Source organism: Neomonachus schauinslandi, chromosome 4, assembly GCF_002201575.2.
Source record: "Neomonachus schauinslandi chromosome 4, ASM220157v2, whole genome shotgun sequence".
NCBI classification, from domain to species: Eukaryota; Metazoa; Chordata; class Mammalia; order Carnivora; family Phocidae; genus Neomonachus; species Neomonachus schauinslandi.
In genome coordinates, this window is record NC_058406.1 from 43,097,493 (window position 1) to 43,122,110 (window position 24,618).

General features: G+C 52.8%; 1 protein-coding gene across 3 annotated transcripts in view; it reads right to left on the reverse strand.

The window, feature by feature from the left end:
* Positions 1–7,613: 7,613 nt before the first annotated feature.
* The window catches only part of DHCR24 (24-dehydrocholesterol reductase), a 28,383-nt gene continuing 11,378 nt past the window's right edge, over positions 7,614–24,618 (reverse strand). Inside the window, exons 3-9 of one of the 3 annotated variants that reach the window (XM_021683938.1) lie at positions 23,856–23,961; positions 23,067–23,185; positions 20,894–21,157; positions 15,979–16,122; positions 9,888–10,085; positions 9,407–9,585; positions 7,614–8,678 (exon numbers count right to left, since the gene is read on the reverse strand). In XM_021683938.1, coding sequence (XP_021539613.1) covers positions 8,525–8,678; positions 9,407–9,585; positions 9,888–10,085; positions 15,979–16,122; positions 20,894–21,157; positions 23,067–23,185; positions 23,856–23,961 — 1,164 coding nt within the window. In that variant the 3' untranslated portion in view covers positions 7,614–8,524. The remainder of the gene's footprint in view (positions 8,679–9,406; positions 9,586–9,887; positions 10,086–15,978; positions 16,123–20,893; positions 21,158–23,066; positions 23,186–23,855; positions 23,962–24,618) is intronic. The other 2 variants (XM_021683940.1, XM_021683939.1) reach the window with 2 other exon arrangements.

Sequence of the window (24,618 nt, forward strand, 5' to 3'; positions counted from 1 at the left end):
GAAAAAAAATCCTGTGAATGCTCAACAAAGTTGATGAGTCAAAATGGGTGCAAACTAGATCTAATAAATCAGCTTAGCAAATTTTCAGGAAATAAGATCAATATATCAAAATCAAGTATTTCTATATATTAGTGATAATAAAAAATTGAAAATCTAAAATGCCACTTATGATAGCCTCACAACTATGAAATATTTAGGTATAAATTTGACAAAAGGAGTATAAGATGTTTACACTGAAAACTACAAAATACTGCTGAGAGAAATTAAAGAAGACTTAAATAAAGGAGAGATATGCCATGTTCGGGATCAAAAGACTCAATGTTCCTAAGATATCTGTTCCCCCCAAATTGATCTGTAGACTCAGTGCAGTATCAATCAAAATCCCAGTAATTGTTTTTAAGTCGACAAGCTGATCCTAGAAACAAGGAAATATAAAAGACATAAAATAGCCAAAACAACTTTGAAAAAGAGGAACAAAGCTGGAGGAGTAGCATTACTTTATTCCATAGCATGAAATTGGTGTCAAGATTGACAGATTAAAGGAACAGAATAGAAAATGTAGAAACAGACCCACACCAGTGGACAACTGATTTTCAACAAAGATGAAAAGACAGTTCAGTGGAAAAAGAATAATCCTCTCAACAGATGGTGCTGGAATTATTGAATATCAATATGCAAAAAAATGAACTGTGAGCAATGACTCAAGTCATATACAAAAATTAACTCAAAATGAATCATAACCCGAAATGTAAAACCTAAATTAAGAAAGCATAGGAGGAAAACCTTTGGACTGTAGATCAGGCTGAAATTTCTTAGATACAAATATAACTATTTGCTATTCTGTAGATCATACTTCGGTATGATATGAACAAATTGTTAAATTCTTAAATTGAACTTAATTAAAATTTAAAAATTCTGTTTTTCCTGAAGACACTATTAAGAGAATGGAAAGACAAGCCATAGGCTGGGAGAAAATATTTGCAAATCATAGATCTGATAAAGGATTTATCTCCAGAATATATACATTAGTCATTAAGGAAATGCAGATTAAAACTACAATGAGATATCACTACCCACCTATTAAAAAAGCTAAAATTAAAAAGACTGACCCTGCCCAGTGTTGGTGAGGATGTGGAGAAACTGGAACTCTCATACACTGCTAGTGGAAAATGTAAAGTGATTCAACTACTTTGGAAAACAGTTTGGCAAAAAACTAACTGCACACCTACCATCTAATCCAGTCTTTCCTCTCCTGGGTATTTACCCAAGAGAATGAGAGCATATGTCCACACAAAGACTGTAATGTTCCCAGCCACTTTATTTGTGTTGGCTGCAAACTAGAAAGAGTCCAAATGTCCATCAACAGGTGAATGAATAAACAACTGTGGTGTGTCCATACAAATATTGAGCCTGGCCAAATTGTACAGTTGAACTATGTGCAGTTTATTAGATATAAATGATTACAGTTTGGAAGAAAATAATTAACAACTAAGAGCAATGTAGAATCCTAGATGGGATTCTGGAAAGGAAAGGAACATTCCTATAAAAACCGGTGAGATAAAAATGAGGTCTGTGGTTTAGTTAATAACAGGATGCTGATGTTAATTTCTTGGTTTTGATAATTCTACTGTGGTTATGTAGAAGATGCTAATGTTGGAGGGAGCTGGGTGAGGGGGGCATGGGAACTCTATATAGTCATTGCAACTTTTCCACAAGCCTAAAATTAATTCAAAATAAAAAGTTAAAAATATACACAATAAAACTTTTTTAAAAGATTGCTTTACCTTTGGGGCGTCTGGGTGGCTCAGTGGGTTAAGCATCTGACTCTTGATTTTGGCTCAGGTCTTGATCACAGGGTCGTGGAATTGAGCCCCATGTCAGGCATGGAGCCTGCTTAAGATTCTCTCTCTTTCCCTCTCCCTCTGCCCCTCTCCATCCCCCGCCTGCAGGCATGTATGCCTGTGCTCTCTCTCGCTCTCTCTCAAAAAAAAAAGAAAAAGAAAAGAAAAAAAAAGATTGCTTTATCTTATAGAATAAGTACATTTTTTTCAAATACACTTGTTAGCGGTTACATTGCTGACGATCACTGTCAGCATAGAGCAGGTTAACAATTTTGGAACGCTTGCCTTTTTGTAAGAGAAACCTGTGTGACAACTTTAAAAGAGGCAATTCCTTTAAGTACTTTGTCTCGAAATACCAGTGCACTTCTATACGTTACAAAAGTCGTGTAAATGCTAAGAAGGGACATCCAGCCATAACGGAGTGAAAGATTCTCTGGCTGCCATGGAAGGCTTCCTTTCCACGGAAGGTCGAAGTGCCACAGGAATTAACATCCCTCAGGAGCTGTCCTCAAATTTGACTGACGGCGTTGGCATATAAACACCCGGCAAACTCACTCCTTGTGGGATAGAACTCTGAGGTGTATGTTTTACTCTGGCTTTCAGAGTTTTCCCCACACAACTCAACCCCCCTTGCCCACAGTGGTAACCTGTTGACAATGCACACTTTCTTGGCTCTCACCTCTTCCTCCATCTCCTGCTGTTTTCTTCACCGCCCAAATGAGTGGCTTGCGCCCAAATCCTTGTCTCGGGGTCTGCTTCTGACCCAGACCAACACAAGCACTGATATTTTTTTCTAGCTTCCCACTGTGTCACCTTGCCAGACCGCTGGCTTGGGCATCTCACTTCGGAGACCACTGCTTTCCTCCACAACAGTAACTGTCTGTCCAGCTCCTGACGCACCGACCAGACAGCCCCATCCGGCAGAGGGCAGCCATGCCTGCAAAAGCGTCCTATGGATGCTGAGCTGAAATCCGGCTTCCTTGTGACCTTTGCCCTTTTGCCTCGGCAGGGCTATAAGGAGAGCTGAGGTTTGCTAACTGGGCTCTACTGAGGCGTCCCTTGACCTCTGGGGAAGGGAGGCAGGAGGGCTGGGCTCTTAGCTTTGCCCTGCTTGAACCTAAGTACAAACCCTGTTTGTGATATGTTGGACTAAAAGCTTTGGAGAAAAAGAGTTCCACAGCAGGGTAAAGGTAACATAACAATGAGTGGGCATCTCACATAGGCAGTCCTGTTGTAGCTAAGTAGCTGGTCATCTAGTACCTCAGCACGATCAAGCACAGCTGGCTTTTGCAAGAGGAAACAGGCTCAGAGAAGGGACAAGTTTCCCTAGGTTGCACAGCACTTATGCTTTAGCTAACCTAGTTAATAGGATGAGACTTTTATTGGCTGTGTTAGGTTCTCAGTAAACGAGGGTGATGGTTTTGACCGTCAGGAACCCTCTCCAGTGCCTTGTACCTCAAGTTCACAGTGACCCAGACACAACAGCCAGGCCAGGTGACAGGGAAAGCCCCTCCTGTTCCGAGCTCATGTCCTGAATCCTTGTAATATGGGCTCCTCGATGCCTGCCCTGGGCCTCAGCAAGCCTGGCCCCTGCTGCTGGCCCTGCCATGGTCCTTTGGCCCTAAAGCGAGTTTCACCTTCTCTAACTTGACCCTTGGAGCTCCATCCCTGAGCCCACCAGGAGCCCACCCAGAGTTGCTTCATTAGGACAAAAGATACTCCTATCACCCAGGAAATTTCAAGGGATTTAGGATTTAGATTCAGAGTCAGGAATCAGGGTCAAAGGCCACATATTAGAATAAAAGATGTTTCTAGTGCTTTCATCACTTAGGAAATTACAAAGGTTTTTTTAGAAGCCCTGTACCAAGAACTGGGGACAGAGACCACTATATATTTTTTCTATTACCTTGCAGTGCCCCATTAAAAAACTCATTCCCTTGGGACTGCTCCCTAGGGAACCCCGTGGGGAGAAGAGGTGATGGACAGAGCAGGATTCAACTATTTCTGGGTCCACTGGGTCAACAATCTTCACAGCATCTGTCGTCAGCTGTTCAAGCTGCTACAACAACTTACCAGAGACTGGGTGAATTAAACAACATTTATGTCTCACGGTTCTGGAGGCTGACAAGTCCAAGATCAAGGTGCCAGCAGATCCCGTGTCTGGTAAGAGCCCTCCTCCTGGTTTGCAGATGGACATCTTGTATCCTCACATGGTAGCGATCAGAGAGAGGGCTAGATCTCTGGAGTTTCTTCTTCTAAGGACACTAACCCCATCACGGGGATTCCACCCTCCTGACACGCTTGCTTCCAGAAGGCCCCACCTCCCAGTACCAGGACACTAGGGCTTCAACATACACATCCCTAGCACCATTGAAATACCCCTTCCTAGACCTCAACAAAGCCTCACTCTCTTTCTCAACACAGCCTGCCTGGGCAGTCACCTGAATAATTTGAGTAGTCACGCAAGATGAAACCTGTTAGACCATTTAATCACCAAGACAGGACTAGGAAGCCTAGTTTAAAAATACATCCACATTTAACTTGCGTAGTGTGATTTTTCACACTACTAAGCCAAGTTTGGAAAACCAACTGTTGCTACTCTGGCATGAATGCCAACGTGTGGACACTGTGTGTGTGGACTGAGGGTCTGTTTAGACAGGAGCGGCTCCGGTGGAAGGAAAAGCCCCGAGTCAGAGCCGAACCCTCCCTGCCTCCCTTCTCCGCAGATCATGCCATGAACTCTGACCTCCCACTACAGGTGAGGCCCAGCCACGGGGGCTCATTTCACTGCTTCCAGAGCTGGAGCGACTGTCTCAGCTGGTGCTGAGGCTCATTCCCTACTTCTGTGCTGTAAGATGAGATACAGCTCTGCGTCCTTGTTTAATTTGTTAATAGCGTCCATGTGGCCTTCAGGCAAATCACTTGACCTTCCTTGAGCCTCACTTTCTCACCTGTAAAATGGTGGTGTAAACTGACCTGCTTCTGGTACAGGATGAAGATCCAATACGAGGGGCACATGGGTGGCTCAGTCAGTTGAGCGTCTGCCTTCGACTCAGGTCGTGATCTCAGGCTCCTGGGATTGAGCCCCGCATCGGGCTCCCTGCTCAGCGGAGAGTCTGCTTCTCCCTCTGACCCTACCCCCAGCTCATGCTCTGTCTCTCGCTCTCTCTCTAATAAATAAAATCTTAAAAAAAAAATCCGAGATTGTGTGTCATGTGGCATTTAAGGCTTAAGATACAAATTCTATTTTAAGGAACATTAAAGATTTCTCCTCATTTAAGGAGAGTTCACAAAAATCCAGACTTGTGAGACTGAATGACCGGAAACATCCTAAAGGGTTCTTCCCAAATAACCTTAGGATGGGACCCTCATATCACACATATTTTAGGAAAATGTCCATCACGTATATCCATGTGTACCAAACTCAGCTCTTTTATCTCTGCTCATTTAGGCCTGACAACCAACTTGGGTGACTTCAGGAGCTCTAGCGAACACTCCCAAGTAGTAGTGACTCAGCTACAAAGCTCTCTTTCTTGCTCCTGGAATAGGCCGGGCCAGGGCTCAGGTCGGGCTCCTTCCAACTAGTGACCCTGCCAAAGCGTATGGCCTGGTTGTCACTGGCATCCAGCTAAGAAGGGGAAAGTGCCAGAACCTCATGTGGGAGGTCTTCCCCACTTCTCTTCACATCTCCTGAAGACCAGAGACACCTGAGTGCAAGGGAGGCTGGGGAAGGCAGTTCTAGCAGCTCGAAGAAAGGATTTTAGTGACCAAGCGGACAATCAGGACTGCAGCTCCTGATGACCACGTCTGACACCCTAAGAAGTCGTCCCCTCCCTGATCCGAGCTACCGTCACCCCTCCCTGGGCCCTTCTCACTGGTCGCCTGGCTTCTAGCCTCTCCCCCTGTGGTCAGCGGCATCCCATTCACACCTACACCAGGTCACATTGCGACCAGCGGCAGACGTCCAAAAACGGGGAAAAGCGCCCACGATCCCCAGCCCTCCCCCCTGTCGTCCTTCAGTCCTTGTCCATGGTCCAGAGGGGGAACCCACCGGCGCCGGAGCCCGAGCCTCCAACAAGAAACGACGAAGTCTAGTCTCCAGGTCACGTTTTTATTTGTATAGAAGCAGCGGCCACGCAGCCACGGGGACATGAAGTGTGTCCGAGAGCAAGCACAGCTCTTGCGGCTGCAAGAGTCTGCTCGGGGACACTCGGGCCTTTCTCCTTGGTCCCCACGGTCATGGGAAAAATAAAAACCACACACCATGCACTGCCGCACGCATCCCCCACCCCTTCCTCTTCTGTAACAGCTAATGAAATGATGCAACCTTCCAGCCAAAGAAACTGGCTGCAACTTGGATTCTACAGAAAACCTTCGTGCAGCCAAGAAACTCGGGGCTCTGGAGGGGAAAGGCCTATTCCTTTACTTTGCACACTCACCCCAGTGCCAAGTTTCACTCCCCCTGAAACCACCACATGGATGGACAGGGATGGGGCTGGCTAAGGGGAAAAAGCCGGTCGCGCGGCCTGCCATGCTTGCAAGTCACCATATGATGGGAGCAAAACGTAAACCTGAGGCTGCTGTGATCCCGAGACCCTCCCTTCCGAGCCCCCGTTTCCGGGTGAGGTCTGTGAAGGGCAGGATTTTGGTTTTTCTAGGACTAAGGGCGGTAGAGGCTGCTAGCATCTCTGGCTACCCTCCCAGCAGCTTAAGGATGGAGGCCCCTCTGGTGGGACGCCAGGGCCTTCTTGGCCGGGCCCCTCTGCTCGGGCTAACCATTCCTCCACAAGAAGTAGGATCATCAGTTTAGCATCGAGCGGGAAACGCAGGCGCCCACCAGGAGGGCAAAGGCCAGAATTCATGTGCTCTGCAGACAAGCTGGAGAATGAGGTTTCTTATTTTTCTCATGCCCCCTCCAGAGGCCAAATGGGTAAGGGGAGGGGGAGGGGGTGCCTTTGCCTCCTGAGGGTCACAAACGCGCCTAGCACTCACGGGACCATGCGAGGACACCTGGCAGTGTGCCGAGGCTGCAGGGGGATAGCTGAGCATCCCCCCCGGGGAAAGCCTGGCTCCATCGGGCTTCTGGCAACCTGCAGTGACAAGACGCAGACCCTTCCCTGCGTGCCATAGGTGCGCTTCTCTGAGTGACAGGAGAGCTGGCCTTGGACTGAAGGAAGGACCTTACAGCGCCCACGTGGAGGGTTTAGGTTTGGTCTGGCCTTGAGCGGCACTGCAAGCACACGGTCTAGGACAGTCATGCACTCCCACAGCGGAAGGGCCTGGGGAGGTGAGGGGCCGCAGCTCCGAGGGCCAGATGACTCGCCCACGGTCACACGGCTTGCTGACAAGCTAGCAGGGACTGAGAGCCAGCTTCTGCCTCCTAGTGCAGTGCTCGCTCTTGCTTTCAGCAGGTCACTGCCTGGCACGGTTCACTCCATCCCAGCTCCCTACACGACACGCTTCCTTCTCAGAGGCTGGGTCCTCAGCTGGGGACGGGCCGTTCTTCAGATGGAGTTGCATAACCAACCAGGCTTTTAACAAGTCAGGAAGGACCTAGGGAGGCTCCTTTCCTTCTGGAAGGGAAACGGGGCTAATTTTCTCTGAGCTTAGGATTTGTAAGGCACTGAAATTAACTACAGCTATGGGCGGGGGCGAACGAAGGGAGGAGTGGTTGGAGAAATCAAGCTGATGGTCTTTCCTTGGGGCCCCACAGTGAGACTCCACACTGAACCTCCATCTTCCTGCTTGGTGGGGTCCACCCCCCCACCCCCCACCCCAGGCTGCAGAGCAGTGTAGATGCAGCCCCCGCCCCCCGTGACTAGGCAGGCTCTGGGGCCCAAAAGAGGCACAGAGGGTCGGAGAGCCAAGGATGGGTGCAGGTGCTCCAGCCCCAGGTCAGAGCGGGAGCCACACCGCCTGGGCTGGGACAGGAGGCAGCCATGAAGTGTCTTCGAGGACACGGTCCTCTCTGAGACGTGGGTGATGGCTGCGGTGGGCCGGAAGGAGGAAGGGGCAGGGCGTCACCAAGGACGGCACAGGGAACTTTGGACTGGGACCTGGCTTTGGCACAGCACGTCTTGGGCCTGCCTGCCCCATCTGTTGCCCTCCGGAGACCCTGGGGAGGGAGAGGAACCTTCCTTCCGTCTGTCTGTGAGGGGTGCGTCTGGCCGACTGAAGCAATGGCGGGTGCGACGCTGGAGCATCCCCTCACCCTTCCAGCCAGAACTGCGCCCAGGTGACCTCACGCGGGGCCTTCCTGGACTTGGCGCTGAGCAGGAAGCCAGAGTCAGCACAGCTACGGCCCTCAGCACCTGCCGCCAGACCGCCGCCGGACCCCGATGCCCATGGCCTGCGGGCAGGCACTGTGACCCCCTTCACCAGGTGGACAGCTGGGTCCGGAAGGGCTGAGTGACTCACCCAGAGTTACACAGCTCACGAGGGGCTGAACTGGGAACGAGACTCAGGTACGTCTGACTCCAGAGCCCACATCCTTTGCCCTCCACTCGGCTGCCTCTGGGAGCCAGAGCTAGCCATCGGGGCAGTCCGCGTGGGATTTCTGGAGGGGGTTCTTTCTGGAAGCGTGGATCTGGGAGAGCAGTCAAGCTTGAGTGAAGAGAAGATGCCTCCTGGACCTGGGGACAGAGCCCACCCACATGTCTGTCTCTTTCCGGGCGGGCCCACGCTCAGTGCCTGGCGGCCTTGCAGATCTTGTCGTACACCTCAGGGAAGGCGTCCTGGCAACCGAGCCGCTCCCGCAGCCTGTGGTATAGGGAGCCGTCGAACATCTCCCAGAACTCCTCGCGGCTCATGTAGCAGTCGGCATACAGCATCTGGAACCTGGGAAGCACAGGACGGGGAGGCTGAGGGGAGGGGAAGGGACCCGAGAGGCCCCGGCTGTGTCCCCGATGAGCCGCAGGAAGCGCTGGTGGAGGATTTCTCGTTTACACTTGCCCCCACATCCATCACCCCCCAAACTTTGATCATGGCCCCATGTCGTCCATTGCCCTCTACCACCCAGGTGGCTCAGCTTTCTGTCACTGTGGATTCGGGACTTTCGTATACCTGGAATCATACAGTACTCCTTTTTCCTGGTTTTTTCAATCAGCGTAACTATTCTGAGATGTGTCCATGTATTAAATACATCAAGGGTTTGTTCCAGGCTGGTTTCTGAGCTATGCTGTCCTGGGCCTCTGTGCGGCTTTCAGTCATGAATCCCTCCCTCCTTCGCTGAGCTCCTCCAACCCCAAGTAGCAGCCCGGAACCTATCTAAAACCACACCACCATCTGCCCTGGGGAGCGGAGCAGGGTGATCCCGGGGCTCTGGCCCGAGCACCTGGGGGATGCTGGTGTGCTCATGGGAGGGCTGTGAGGAAGAGGGGTGAGAAATCCCACCTCCAGACTTTCTCAAGGTACTTTCCAAACCAGAGGCCACTACGGCTCCACACTCCCTCGGCAACCAGTGGGGCTGGCTCGGGGCTGGCCACCTTGACCTTACTCTACACCCCCGGCAGCAGCACCCTGGGGCTGGCGGCCGGAGAAAGCGTGCCATGCTCTGGGCCACTCACCCATGCACGCTTCGGACGAACTTCTCCAACTGCCGCATGCACGACCTGGCTTCAAAGTGCTTCACGCGTGGCTCCCCATATGCTCCAATGTCAACATAGAGCTCGGCCTCATCTCCCTTGGGGTGCACCAGGCCCGGCTGGCTGGGCAGGATGAACGGGCACAGCCAGATGGGGTAGACCTGGGTGGACCAGGGAGAGGGGCGTTGGTGTTTTTTCTCCAACAGGTGCCAGGCTCATGGCGGGCCCACTCCACCCCCACCCAGAGACCCCTCTCTCTGGCTGCCCACAGCTCTGCTCCCGATCCCCGAGGCTATGGCCGACAGCGCCTCCACTTTGCCACGTTAAAGGGCACAAACGTGAACAGTTCACAGAAGTGCTCAGCAGCAGCCCCCATGCCTTCTCTCCTCTCAGGGCCATCACGGAGCAGGCCCATTTTACAGCTGGGAACACTGAGCCCCAGAGGGTGCCGTCCCCGGCTCACATGGATGTCGTTGTGGAAGGTGTGCACTGCCTGCGACAGGCACTTCATGGGCACCAGCATGTCCTGCACCACGTGGTGCTGCTCGTACAGCTTGCGCAGGGTCTCGCCCTGGGTCAGCTTCAGGAGGGAGATCTTGGGAGGCACCATCCAACCAAAGAGGTAGCGGAAGATAGGGTTGTTGCCAAAGGGGATGATGTCCTGAAAGACAAAGGTTGGCGATGGAGAGAAGGGGCCAACAGGGCCGAGTATCTCCATGGGCCAGGGGCCAGGTCCTTGTTCAGCGTTCTGTATGACAGGGCTCACTCCTCCTGTCTGGAGGGGAACGGTGGTACCCACGGTTCGCCCAGCTGGGTCTGGGTTTGAGTCTCAGCTCTGGCATTTACCTGCTGCAATGACCTTGAGCTAGTTACTTAACCTCTTTGAGCTTAGTTTCCTTATCTGTAAAACAGGATTTGAGGGAATAATGAGATACCAACTAGAAGGCACACAGCCCAGTGCCGGGAGCAAAATAAGATAACTATAATTGCTGTCGTTGAGGTCCGAGTGGCTGGCACACAGACGGCATTTTGTAAATGGTCGAGAAAATGTCACTGAATGAGAAGATCATCAGAGAGCTTAAGCAATTTCCCCAATGTCACATAGCCAGGGGCCGCTTTCACCGGGGTGGGCAAGGTCTGGCTCAGGGTCATCCATGAGCCCACTGGTTCACAGCGTCTCCTGAGAGGCCTTCTCAGACTCCTATTTAAAATGTTACTGCTCCCCACCCCTCCACGCACAAAAGCAAATTCTCTGTCATCTTTCAAGGCCAAGCCTGACGGCTAACCTCCAACCCTAGGCAGAATCCGCCACTTCTCTTCTCGTGCCTGTGGCCCTTCACAGCGCTACCTTGCCTGCCTCCCCCAACTCAGCCTCCCTGGAGACCCTCCCGAGCAGAGGCTGCTCTTCTTCCGCGCTCAACCCACCACCGGGGAGGAGCCCCCCTCCCTCAGCACTGCTTCTGACAATACCCCATGCCGCCCACCAGCTCACCAGCTCACCATCCACCCGCTGGCCATCCTGCCTGGTCCCAACAGCCGAGACTCTGGCCTCCCTCCACTCACTATCTTCCTCCCTTGCTCCAAGCCTGTCTTCCCGAATGTAAAGCAATGTCCTTGGCTTCAAGAATGGGGTAGCATTCTTGGAGCGAGTACCTGCGCATGAACTGGGGGAGGAGCAGAGGGAGCGAGACAAGCAGATTCTGCGCTGAGCGCGGAGCCGGATGTGAGGCTCCATCTGACAACACCGAGACCAGGGCACGAGCCGAAATCAAGGGTCAACCGACTGAGCCACCCAGGTGCCCCCAAGGACATTCCTTTATTCATTAAACAATTATGAGGTGCCTATGAGGTCAGGTATGAGGTTCCATGCTGGGTGCTGGGGATAGCAAGATAAACGAGACATGGTCCCTATCCCTGTCCTCCAGTCGAAGAGACAGGCCAGAGGACTACAGTGTGGGAAGAGCTGGGACAAAATGATGCAGGGCCCACATCAGACTCGGGGCCAGGGGTGGCTTCCCAAAGGAACCTGGGTGCTAAGCTTTGGAAGCCGAGTGACCCTCCCTCTCTGCCCTGGAGCCAGCTCTCCGACTGGCAGCCCACTCCTACGAGGGAGGGACCCATCTGCACCCAGGTCTACTAGGCTCCTAGATCCTGGCACCTACAGTGATGCTAGCACGTGACCGGAGAACAATGTGTGGCTTGGCTTTTATTGTTTCCTCGCTTGGTTTTGGAAAAGTCACACATGCCCACAGCAGAAATCCCAGCCATCCAAAGGTTAGGCCTCCTTTCATGTCCTCACCCCATTTCCCCGCTAGTCCTGACCCCACTTCATTCTTCCCCAACCCGACTTCTGTCCCCTCCCCAAAGGCAGCCACTGTTAGGAAGGATCTGTGTCCCTTTCCAGAGACACCTGATGCGCAGACACGCGGACGGGCGTACAAGCCAACAGCTCACAGACGGTGTCTGACAGCCTCGTGCTTCTCCCTCCCCCTGTGCCTCGTGCGCAGCCAGCCAGCACGCGCTTGCTCGGGGGTGCTACCACTGCCCCGCGGGGACCCACAAACTATGGCTCCTCGGACAAATCTGGCCCACAAATAAAGCTCTACTGGGACACAACCATGTCCATGTGTTTACGCACTGTCTGTGGGGGCTTTCAGGCTGTGAGGGCAGATCGGCCTCTAGAGAGACCTCATGGTCCACAAAACCCAAACTAGCATCTGGCCCTTTACACTGCCCTCCTGTGTGGATGGACCTTAACTGATTGAATCAGTTCTGTACGGATAAGCACTTGGACGATTCCCAGACTATTCCAGTGAGTATCCTTTCTACATGTGCCTTTGCCCATTTACACCTTCGTTTATCTGTAGAATAAATTCCAAGAAGTGGAAACTTCTGGTTCAGTGTGTGCCATTTTAGTGGATATTATTTCAAGAGTGTGTGCCATGTCACACTCTCCCAAATGACACCAGGCAGTGCTGTTTCCCCAGGCCAAACAGCGTCGTCAAAATTCTGCCTCGCCATCATCCTGCGGGTGAAAGATGTGACTCCTGAAATTTTGTTTTGCCCGGCTTTAATGGAGTGAGACCCATCATCTCAATCACGTTTAACAGCCATTTGTATTCTTCCCTTAACAACAGTCAATTGTTAGCCGGAAGTATCAGCTAGAACCATTCCTTTTCCAAAATCTCAACCTCAGAAAAGTTCAAGTTTTAAACAGTAAGCCCCGACCTCCTCTTCTCATCCCTCTGCCTCTGAGTGACCCCAGGCCCCGTGTCCCTGACTTTACTCCTGGTCCCCCAGTCTCTGCCTGCCCTTGCCATTTACCTGGGTCCAGTCTGCTACCAGCCTGCTCTGCTCTGCAGGGCCCCACAACAGATCCAGGGGGCCTGGCCTGAGCCAGGACCCCAAGCCCCAAATGCAGGCCCTGTGGCAATGGCATTAAAAAGAAACACGAATCACCAAGAACCCTATCCGGTGCTACCTCCCTGTATCAGCCAACCACTAACACTGGCGGAAAAGGAGGACAGAAAAGGGAAGGGAAAGAGGGGGCTGCCCAGAGTCCTCTTTCCCTTCAGTCCTTCCTTACTCATCACTAAGCCATGCTGGAGTATTGAGAGAATGTGAATTTACCAGGAAGGGAGATAAACACAATTGAGCTAGTTTTGTGCAACTGGTCCGCTCAGAACGAGACACATACGCATGAAGAGTTAAATACTCCTAATAAGAGATGAACAGTAAATTCGTTCCAATAATTTAAATTATTAATTTTTCTTTACTTAGAACGTTAAATAGCAAACTTCAGAGAGACCACGGTACTATCTTTGACGGTACTCTTTCCCTGCTTTTTGCACCGGGCCCTGCAGATCATGTGGCTGGCCTTGACCCCAAATATTACTGATTAACTGAGCTGGGTGAAGGAAGACCTGGCCCCAGGGTGACAGGATCGGACCGAGAGGTTCAGCATCAGCCTAGGTCACCTGTGATTGATTCAAGGGTGGATGCAGCAAGGAGGAACCAGGGTGGAGGGCTGCCTGAGGGAGGAGGAGTTCACCCCAGGGGAGGGGGAAAAGGCATGCACTTGACATTGTTTATTACCCCTTCTTTCTAGAAGTCTGGCTTCTGCAACTCTACTGTGGTGGATGCTGTGGTGCTCCGCCCAGATGCCCTGTGCACAAATCTCAGTCGTAAGACACCCGTCCTACCAGACTCTTCCTTTCACCTCGGGAAGGACAGCCAGTGCCTCACGGCACAGAAATATAAGACAAACCTCATCATGAATCCTAGCTCTGGGGTTAAAAAAAAAAACAACACACAAATTCTTACTCCTGAAACCAAGACTACATTATATGTTAACTAACTTGAATTAAAAACAAAAAGCAAAACACCCACAGATGCTTTGCTACTCCTTTCTTCAAAAGAGGTGGAGCGTGATTTGCCTCCCCGAGTGGGGGCTGGACTTGCTCTGACAGCGTCCAGCGGGGCTGGCGGAGTGTGAGGAGACGGGCCCTGTAAGGCCTCGAGGCTCCTCCTTGGTCTCTCTCCTGGACAGCTCCCACTGCCCTGTCATAAGGACACTCAAGCAGCCCACGTGGCAAGGAACGGAGGCCTCTTGTTAACAACCATGTGAGGGAACCTTCTGGAAAACAGATCCTCCATCCCCCCGCAAGCCTCCAGATGACACTGGACTGCAACCCTGAGCCAGAGTCACCCAGATTAGTCCCTCCCCAATCCCTGCCCTCAGAAAACTGAGAAAACAGAAAATAATAAGAAATTGTCAGTTGTTTTAATCCTCTAAGTTTGGGGTAGTTCATTATGCTGCAAGAGATCACTATACTCGATCTCTTCCTGAGTTGTGTTACTCTGGATAACCTAAGCCTCAGTTCCCCCCATCTGGAGAATGGAACAGACACGAGGCCCCACCACCCCGGGGCTGTTAGGAAGGTTGAGGTACCGCGTGTGTGGTGTTCGGCGTCTCAGCTAACACATACGGAGCAGTTACTGTGTACTCTTTGATGTTCTTCTCGGGCTCCCTTGCTGGTCCTCTTTCTTTTCCTGTCCCTTAAACGTTCTTGCTCCTGACAAAAACACACCTCCCACAACCTAACACTGTTCTTGGCAGGGACAAAGAGGGACTTACAGTGTCTTCTGCATTTGGCAGACCACCAACCGCTCTGGGCCTTGACAAGGGAGCTCTCTTGGAGGTGGGGGTGCCCCGCGCTCGCAGGCGCTGATGGGCCCTCTGCTCCCCACTCCTCCAACCCCTCACCACGTCCCCATCACATTCAGCCTGAGAGACGGGCCCACAGTTAGGATGTCCCACCTTCTCCTAGGAGACTGTCAGGTCTAACCTCATGCCTGTCAGCCTGGTTTAACCTAGTCACCACAGCCTCCAGGTGCCCTGTGACCTGCTACCACGATGCAACATGTCCTAATCTGACTCCACCCAGCCCTGTCCCCTCATCTCCCAAGCCCTCCTCCATGTTCTCGTGGTCTGACATCAGCAAAGCCCCTCCATCCTCAGTCTCTTCTCGGGACACTGTCCTCCTCTGCCGGCTCTTAGCTGGGGACTGGCTGGTCCCTGCGGGCCTCCTCAGGGGCATCATTTCCTCTCCCACGACCGTCTGGGGTTGACGGAGGTGAGTGGGGCTCCGCCTGCGGCTTCATTACCGCTTCCAGATTACTGTTCGTCTCCTCAGCAGCTTTGGTGCAAGTTGCACAACATGACGAATGTACTAAATACCACTGAATGGTACACATTAAAGTGGTTATTTCTAGGTTCTATGACTTAGAAGAAAAAAGGACCCACGTAGCCCAGTTGAGGACCCATGCTCTGGCTTGTCCCCCCCCGAGCCCCGCCGTGGTCAGGTCCCTGTGCACAAGTCCCTCTCCACCCCCCCCCAGAGGCCTTCTCTGTCGCCCCTCCTTTTTTTTTTTTTTTTAAAGATTTTATTTATTTATTTGAGACAGAGAGAATGAGAGACACAGAGAGCACATGAGAGGGGGGAGGGTCAGAGGGAGAAGCAGGCTCCCTGCCGAGCAGGGAGCCCGATGCGGGACTCGATCCAGGGACTCCAGGATCATGACCTGAGCCGAAGGCAGTCACTTAACCAACTGAGCCACCCAGGCGCCCTCTGTCGCCCCTCTTTAAAATGTCACTGCATCTCACCCCTCCACACAGAACAGCAAATCCCTGCTCCCTTTCAAGGCCACGCTCCATGGCCACCTCTGACCTTGGGCAGAACGAGCCGCCTCCCCTTCCCATTCCCATGGCCCTGCACCGTGCCAGGGTCTGTCGGCCTGGTGAGGCTACGGCTCCTCAAGGGCAGAGCAGGTGTGTGTGCTCCCAAGTGCCCGGCCCGTGCCCCACTGCCCGGCCCGGAGCAGATGCTCTGGGACAGGCTGCTGAGCCCAAGTGAGAGCCGTCTGCTCCCCCCGGAGGACAGCGCTGTGGTGTCTCTGGTGTCCCTGTCTGTGGTGTCACGGGTGCTCTGGGTCCCTGGGACTAGGCCCCTCTTGCCCTACAGTGCTGGCCGGCTGGGGAATCCGAGCCTCACCTGGAGCTCCCAGAAGATGCTGCGCGTGTGGCGGTGGTAGTAATGTCTCAGGGGAATGTACTCCAGGCCCTCCCGCTTTGTCTTCAGGTAGTTCTCCACGTGCTTGAAGAACCAGGGCTTGTAGTAGTTGCCAATGCTATTCAGCTGAAATGACAGAGGGCACTGTGTCAGCCCACAGACGAGGGCCTGATGCCATCGGGCCGTAACGGTGATACCCGCTTCTGCTCAGCACCTGCGGCCTTTTCAAAGGTTCCGAGTCTGTCACCACCCGTGAGACTCTTGAGAGCCCGGTGAGGCTGAGCACAGCGGGCATCCTCTAGCAGAGCGAGGGTAAGTGGTGCCCGACGGTCTGGAGAGCTCAGCCACCCCTCCCCCTCACGGACAGGACTGAGGGGCAAATGCCGAAGGACGCAGCGCCACGCGGGGGACGCCTTCCCTCCCTCCCTCCCTCCTTCCCACTCCGCCTACCCTGTCACCGGGTCCCGCGGCCAGCAGCACTGACTGACCATGGCACTTCCCTTGCGGCCGACACCAAGGCCCACGACCCTCTGGGTGCCGTGTTCCCCTCAGGCAGCCCCTCTCAGTGGAGGAAGCTCACAGAGCGAACCTAACACTTCCCTGACACCAGGTCCCCGGCCTCCAATGCCTAGATCTTATATTGAGACAGTCTTCAGTCCCAAACGGTTCACCTGCGGGGGGCCCTGGCATGACTTAGCCTCTCTGGGCCTCAGCGTCCTCGCACATGGAATGAATTCCGGGCAGGTGCTTTTGGAGAGAGGCAGGGCGACGGCCTGGAAGGAACACGGGCTCCAGAGCTGGGGCCAGACCCCGGCTCCCATCACTCACCAGCTGTGTGACCTGGGGCCGGTCGCTCTCTCAGCCTCTCTCTTCGCATATAAAACGGCAATAAAACTATCGACGTTGTGGGAGGTTTTCTGTGCCAATTAGAAATCACACCCACACGCCGCAGACACTCGGGCCCCACGTCAGACCCCGTTCCCTGGGGGGTGGGAGAGGCCCCCGAGTTTTATGGGGCAGGTGAGATCGCACCCAGCTCGGGTGCAGCACAGGCTGAGGAGGGGGCCGAGAGCAGCAGCCTCGGAGCCTCGGAGCAGAGGCACGATGCTGTCGGGGAACCGTCAGGGTATAAAGGCGGGAGCAGAGGTAAGATGAGCATTCCCAGGGTGGCTCATGGCCGAGACCCATCACAACAACATGCTCCGGGCACTTCACGTGCTTGCTCTGTATCCCCTCGGTGACCTTGCAAGGCAGAGCTGTGCTTGTCTCGCTGATGAGGAGACTGAGACCCATCAAGGTGGAACAGCGCGCCCAAGGCCACACGGCTGGCCAGGGGCAGGGCAAGGACTCAAGCCTATCCCACGTTGCACGAGGCCAGGGCTGGGCAGCGGGGAACTTGAACAGTGCGCTCTGGAATGTGAACGTTATAAAAAGACAACAACAAACCTATCACTATTTTCTCCCGATTCCAAAAGCAAAGTAAATGCCTTGTGGGAACCTCACATGCTGCAGAAATACGCAACTTGGCAAGAGAGACACCTTGCAGCCTCACCCTCCCGAGATAACCACTAACACGGATGTGTACTCATTAGGTTTTCTTTTCTGTGCATATACATGGATTTATAAAAATGGGATCGTCCTGTGCACTGTTTGTGGATTCGCTTGTCCTACTTTGAACACACGGTGCTGGTCCTGGGCAGGTCACTCTGAGCCTTGCTTTCAGCACCGGCAAAACAGAGCTATTACCCGCCCTGGAGCGGCTGTGGAAACCAGAAAAGCCAACAAGGAAAGTGCCCGGCATGGCGCCTGCCCACGGGCACAGCGGTCAGTTCCCAGCCCTCTCCCATCCTCTGCCCCCGACCCCCTCACAAGCCCCTCCCCTAGGAGCCTCTGGCCCCCATCTCTGGCAGCAACGCTCCAGCCCATGCGGGTGTCCCCTCGTGCAGCAGGCCACTATGCTGGCAGGAAACCGGGGCCACGAGGTGCCAGGACGCTGGGCTGAAGAGCCTGTTTGTGCAAGTCCATGTTAGTGTGGTTAGCGCGGCTAGCGCGGCAGGGCAAAGGACGCAGTGCACTGACCTCTGCCTGCTGGTACAAGGGACAGTGAAACCCAACAGGAGCAGAGCAACCTGATCTAACCGCAGGTGTGGCCTGGCCATACACCAGCTGCATGATGGAATCGAGACCAGGGCATACCTGGGTTCGGGCGCTCCCTGTGCTCCTCGACTCAGTAGGAACCTCCGGGCCAGACAAGCCCGGGAGATGCTAAAGAACCCGGACGCTGTGTCTCTCCCAGGGATAGGTCCGCTGGGGCAGCCAGACGGCCACAGGAGCTCCGGTTCCAGCTGGAGCACTCAGAGAGCACGCCCCTCCCTAGCCCCGGGCCTCCCCTGTATGTCAGGGTGGGCTGCCTCCTCCCACTGGCTCTTCTGGGCCTGCAGAGGGCCCATCCCAGGGCCACACAGCCCGGGACAAATTCCTGAGCAGCTTGCCCAACAGGAGTGTTCGGAAGAATGAGATGTCCATATGTCTAATAGTATCTGCCACTCTCCTCCCTGAACCCTGTTACCGACGGGCATCAGGACACTTTGTAAAAGTCTGCAGCCTGGGGGCCTGGCCCCTCTCCCACTGATACCAGGTGAACCTCGCGGTAAGACCGTGGTCTTCTAGGGCAATAAGGGAATGGGTTACGGTGTCCCAACACTTTAAAAGCTGTACAAACCCCGCTGCCCGATTATAACATTAGGTGGCATCTAATACAGCAAACAGGTACCAGGGATGAGCACAGGGAGTGGCCCCTCCGCCAGCCTCTAAGGGAATGCCTGGGAGAAGGCAGAAGACATCTGCACTAGATGTCCTTGCCAGGTGACCAGGTGCTAGGTGACCCGCACTGACGGGGCCTGGGGAGCGACGCGGCACATTGGCTTTGTGTCTATGTCCAGTGTTCCCACTCCTGCTCCAGGATCCCCATCCCCCAGCACCCACCATGGTGCCCCACCAGGACGGGTCCTCGGTCAGTGTCTGTGAATGCTGCTGGATTACAGAAGCTGGTAGGCTGGGGAAGTAACACTGGACTAGGAGTCAGAGACCTACCCCATGCTAGCCGTGAGCGCTCACAGAAGTCTCGTCCCCTCTGGGCCTTGTTTCCCTATTTAGAGAGGGAATTGCACGAGACGATTTCCAAGTGCTTTACAATTTTAGAAGGTTTTAAGTATACTGGTATAGATCAGAAGCCTTAAGAGTACTTATCCTTTGATGTACTTTAAGATATTATTCCAATTATAGACAAAAGATGTTCATGGCTACCTTAATTAAAATCAGGAAAGACTGGGGCGCCTGGGTGGTTCAGTCGGTTAAGCGTCCGACTCTTGGTTTTGGTGCAGGTCATGATCCTGGCGTCGTGAGATGGAGCTCTGCATCGGGCTCTGTGCTGGGCATGGAGCCTGCTTAAGATTCTCTCTCTCCCTCTCCCTCTGACCCCCCTTGCCACTCTCTCTCTCTCTAAATAAATAAATAAATAAAAAGAAAAAGGAAAGACTGGAAGCAACTTATATTTCCAACCACGGGGCCATGGTTCAGTAAATGATAGGGCATTCGCTCAACACAGTGCTCTGCAGTCATTAAATGACAATTTTGAAGGCCATGCAACTATGTGGGGAAACACGTATCACACTCAACCGGAAAACGCAAGTTTGAACAGCTGGTCACAGCCGATCACAGCCGAAGACGAACAAATGGAAAAAAGCATACAAAGAGATGTTCGAACCACAAAGGCGACCCGAGAACCACAAAAGGAAACGAGATGCTATTTTTAACCCTATCAGATTGGCAAAAATGAAAGTGTGATCGTATCCAGTGTCGGCAAGAACGTAGGAGAAAGGCATATTGTCACACACGGTCGCTGGACGCGGGCAGAAGCACCACTGCTCTGAAGGACTGTTTGGCAGCGGCTGTCGGTGTGTAATGTGCTCCAATCCTTAAGTCAGGAATTCCAATATTTGGACTCAATCCTACGGAAGTGCTTGCCCAAGCGGCCAAGGATGGATGTCAGAGAATCTTCAACGCAATCTTATTTGTAAGAGCAAAACATCTGAAGCAAGATAGATGTTCATCAGGAAGCAGCGCGTTAGGTCAGTTATTCCATGCCATCCTGAGACACCGGGAGTAAAGGAGGGTGCGCCCACGCGCGTGCGCACACACCTCGAGGCATGCACCGTGTTACAAGCGGTTACTCTGGGGGTGAGCCTGGGGGAAGAGACCCATTTTAACTTTCCTTTATATAGTTCAACGTTGTGATGCTACTTTTATAATTTAAAAACTTTAAGGTGTGCCCTGAAAAGAGAGGAAATAAATATACCCAACGGTTAGCAAGAGCTGGTTTTGGGTCATGTTTATCGGTAGGGTCTTCTTTCCTTTTACTCATTTATAGTTTCCAAGTCTCTCATACACACAAACCCTTTCACATGAGAGAAAAAAAGCTGCTATTGAAAATGACGTCCATCAAAGGAGTGTCCATCTAGATTCTGAGGCATCAAATCCATTCTGCAAATCTTGGTTCTGTCATCTCGTGGAAGTTCACAGGACCTCTTAGAGCCTCAGTTCCCCCATCTATAAAATGGGGTTGCTGTAAGGATCAGCAAAAGGGCGTGCCTTTCAAGTGGCACACATGTATCTGGCAGGTGTTCGGGGCAGAGTCAACGGATGCTTCCATCCCTGTCTGAGACAGCTCTGACTGTAGATCCTAGGGCCCCAACCCCGGGTGGGCTGACCGAGGTCATGGCCTCAAAGAACGTGGCTGCCAGGCAGGGTCAGGGTGGGGGCACAGGCTCAGCCCCAGCCCACCCGGGCCTTCCTCCTCCCCAGGCCTTGGCCCTCACCCGCTGACGCCCTGGCCTACCTTGCTGGGCTCTGCCTGGTCTGTCATGACCCCCGTCATGATGACAGCCTCATCCAGGGAGTACAGCAGCCCTTCCACGAAGTGGTTCTCTAGCCGCTGGGACTCCCGGGTGAACTTGTCGCAGATAGCCTCCAGGCCCCACACCGGCTCAAACCGAAGCCTGATGTACTTCTTGGCGGGGATGATGCGGATCTCGGCGGCCACCAGGAAGCCCAGGGTCCCACAGGACCACGGCACAGCGTAGAACAGGTCTGAGTTTTCCGACTATAAGGCAAAGTCAACACATGCTGAGAGCCTGCACCCCCAGACCCCGCAGTGTGGCACACAGTGAACAGCGGTGCAAAGAACCCAGGGCCTCAGCTTACTTCCTGCTCTGTTGCTGTCTTGTTGTATAAACCCTAACCAGGAACTTCAGAAACAGGACTTTCTGGGCCTGTGTTCCCTCTGCGGCTTCAACTGCCCTCTGTACCAGGGATGCTCATGGAAAGCACAGCCTCTCTCTTCCACCCAGGTACAGCCCCGGGACCACAGGCTGCCCAGGAACAGGCCAGGACCAGCACTGCCCAAAGAGCCAAAATGGGGGATGAAGGGCTAAGGGTCCCAGGCCAGGCTAAAAAAAGAGCTTCCTGAGGGTTACGGTCAGCAGGGAACATTAAAATGGGCCATTACTAAAACAAGCCTTTTTTAGTCCATGAGCTGTGGAATCCCCCCGGAACCCAGGGAAAGCACTAACACTTCCACGGGAACAGGTAAGGAAAGTGAGGCTCTAAGAGGTGACATGGCTCCCCCCAGGCATCCCACAAGTCAGCATAGAGAGGTCAGGATTCAGGCAAGGTCGCCTAACTCCCTACCCAACATTCTTCCTGGAAGACCTCATCTGGTTCCACAATCTGCTTCTAACCTTATCATTTCTTGTTCTGGTATTTGCCTTAGAGACAGACAACCGACTTTTCATCTGGCCATTCTCATTCAGGTTCTTTGATTCTAACAAAGCTCCTTTTAAAAAAGTCCAGCCTTGTCGGGCCCTTTACCAAGAGGACAGTCCTCTGTCGTCTCTGCTCATGCTGCATGCCCTTGGTGTGGCTGTGGTGGAGGGCAGGGGGTGAGGGCGGGGGACTGGGGCAGGGAAGCTCTGCAGCAGGCTGGCAGAAGTCTCTGGAACAGCACAAGTCGGCCATCTGGGCCCCCACCTAACCACATTGTCGGATAGCAGCAGTAATAACCAGGTGTCTGCCAGGTACCCAGCTCTATGTTAGGTGTTTCACATATGGCATCTCCTTTCTCCTCCTGACAATGCATTTGTCAGATGAGGAAAATGGGCCTCAGGGAAGGAGGGAAGTCACTCACGAATGTTTGTCTCCTTCCTCTGCTGGGAATAAACAGGTCAGAAGGCAGGGCCCAAGCAAGTGTTTAGGAAAACGTGCTGAATTGCTGTGAATCCTGAAAGGGGTCTCTCTTGTCTAAGACCAGGGCTCTCCAGCCTGCCCTGGACTCTCTTCTGTGAGGCCAGGAACCCTGGTGGCTCTCTAAAATATCTTCTTGTAAAAAGTGACTCTATCCCTGCCATCTAGGGGCCCCTTAGATATGCTCAGAAATCTGAGTTTGTTTAAAGTTTCAATCCTGTCCCACTCATTAGGGTAAAATGCCTTAAATGTTTGCATCCCACTTTGGGCAGCAGAATTATCTTTTGTTTCTCCAAAACAGCCCCTCTTGCCACTTTTGGTTACATCTCACAACACCTGGCATAGAGCTCTGTGGCTCGGGCCCGACTCGCCCGAGAGAGACAGAATGCTATAATAAATGGCTAAGGGCATGGATCTGGGAGCCTGATAATTTGGGTTTGAAGCCCAGCTGTGTGGGATTTCCTAGCTGTGTGATCTTGGGCAAGTTTATTAACCTCTCTGTGTTTTAATTTCCCATCTCTAAAATATGGCTAATAATAGTACCTCGTAAAGTTATTGAAGGATTAAATGGCTTAATATATATGAAGCATTTACAACAGTATCTGAGCACATATAAGGGGCTATATCAATCTTTGTTATTATTATGGATACAGACCCAGACTGAACAGGTGTGTTTGAAAGGAAGCACCTTCAGGGTTCCTACCTCCCCAGCCCCAGGATCCTTGATGCCCAGGGCAGGCTGGTGGGAAGTCCCCCATCTCGGAACTCACCGGTGTGCATCGCACAAAGCTGCCATCGGCTAGGACCAGCTCATAGGCAGTGCAGATGTGTTGGAACAGGCCGTACTTGTGGGATGATGACTCGATGCCCGTACCCATGATCAAGCCCCCTGCAGAGACACGCGAGTTAGCCAGGCAGAGCTGTGGGGTGCAGGGTCAGGAGGGGATCGAGTAAAGGGCACTTCACAGGAGCTGGGGTTGCTCACAGCACAAGGGAGGTGTGACAGGACTGGCCACTTGGGGTAGATTTCCCATCTCTGTGGATCTGGAGAGCAGGAGAGGGAAGGAGGGGCTCGTACGGGAGCCTGGGGGCTTCCCTGAGGTAGGGGGACCTGCAGAAAAGCCTGTCAAGGATGCTCACACCCTCACCTCTATCCAGACCCTGCCTCAATGCCTGTGCGCACGCATCTTAAGAGGGACCTTAACAAAACAGGGTCGGGGGGGTGCCTGGGTGGCAGGAAGCCGTGTCCTGTGGTGTTTCCCCTGGAGAAGGAAAGGCATTGGGGACCATGAATCCTACAGAAAGAGAGACAGACTAGACTTATTCTGTGTGCTCCTCAAGGCAGAACTGGAGTTACGGACACATGTCACGGGGACACAGTTTCGCGCCAGAGAGAAGGTACTGCCTGAGAACCAAAGGCAGGCAGCCAACGCCCTGCCTTTGGAGCTGGGTGAGCAGACACAGGGACTTCTGTCACAGATGGAACAGCAGCGGCCCCCACACCAAGAGGTGGGCCACAGGGCCTCAGCTCTGACCCTCGGCCGGTCTTGAGTCCTCACCCACTGTGAGGTCATCGAGCTCGGGCAACACAGGCAGCGTCCAGCCAATGGAGGTCAGCAGGGCAGTCACTTGACCCATGGTCACCAAGGGCTCCACGCGGACAATCTGTTGACACAAGAAGAGAGACCCTGGGTCACCGGGAGGCTGCCAGGGCTGCTGGGGGCCTCTTCACACAGAAGGAGTCACCCGAGATCTTCCCACACGATCACACAGAATTCCTGCGTGCCTCTTGCAGCCTCTTGCTAGAACATGACACTGCCTTTCATTATAGCGAATGTGGTTTCTGGTGCTGGGTCTGCTAGCGTTTGACCGTGTCCTTTCAAATATCTTTACACTTAAAACTTAGTTTATTCCTCTTCCAGACTATCAAAGAAATACTCTTTTATTTGAAAGAAACTGCATATACGAAGAAGACAAAAGACATCCATCCTATTTCTTCATGTCATCCTAGCTGTCAGTGTTAACGCTGGAGTGTCCCTACGTTCAGGCTTTTTCCATCCATGCCTAAACTGCTATTTTGTACGTTGTAATACAACACACACATACACACACAAATTCAAACACACATACGCATACTTTTCTACTTTGCTTTTTAAAATTTAACACTATGACCATCATCCCTTGCCATAGAATATTCTTGGAAACCACAACTTTTAATGGACACATCCATATGCCAACAAGTGGACTTTGGCTTCCAGCCAAGATGGAGCAACGGGGATCCCATTTACCCTGCTGCCCAAAAGCAAGAAACTGACAAAACGA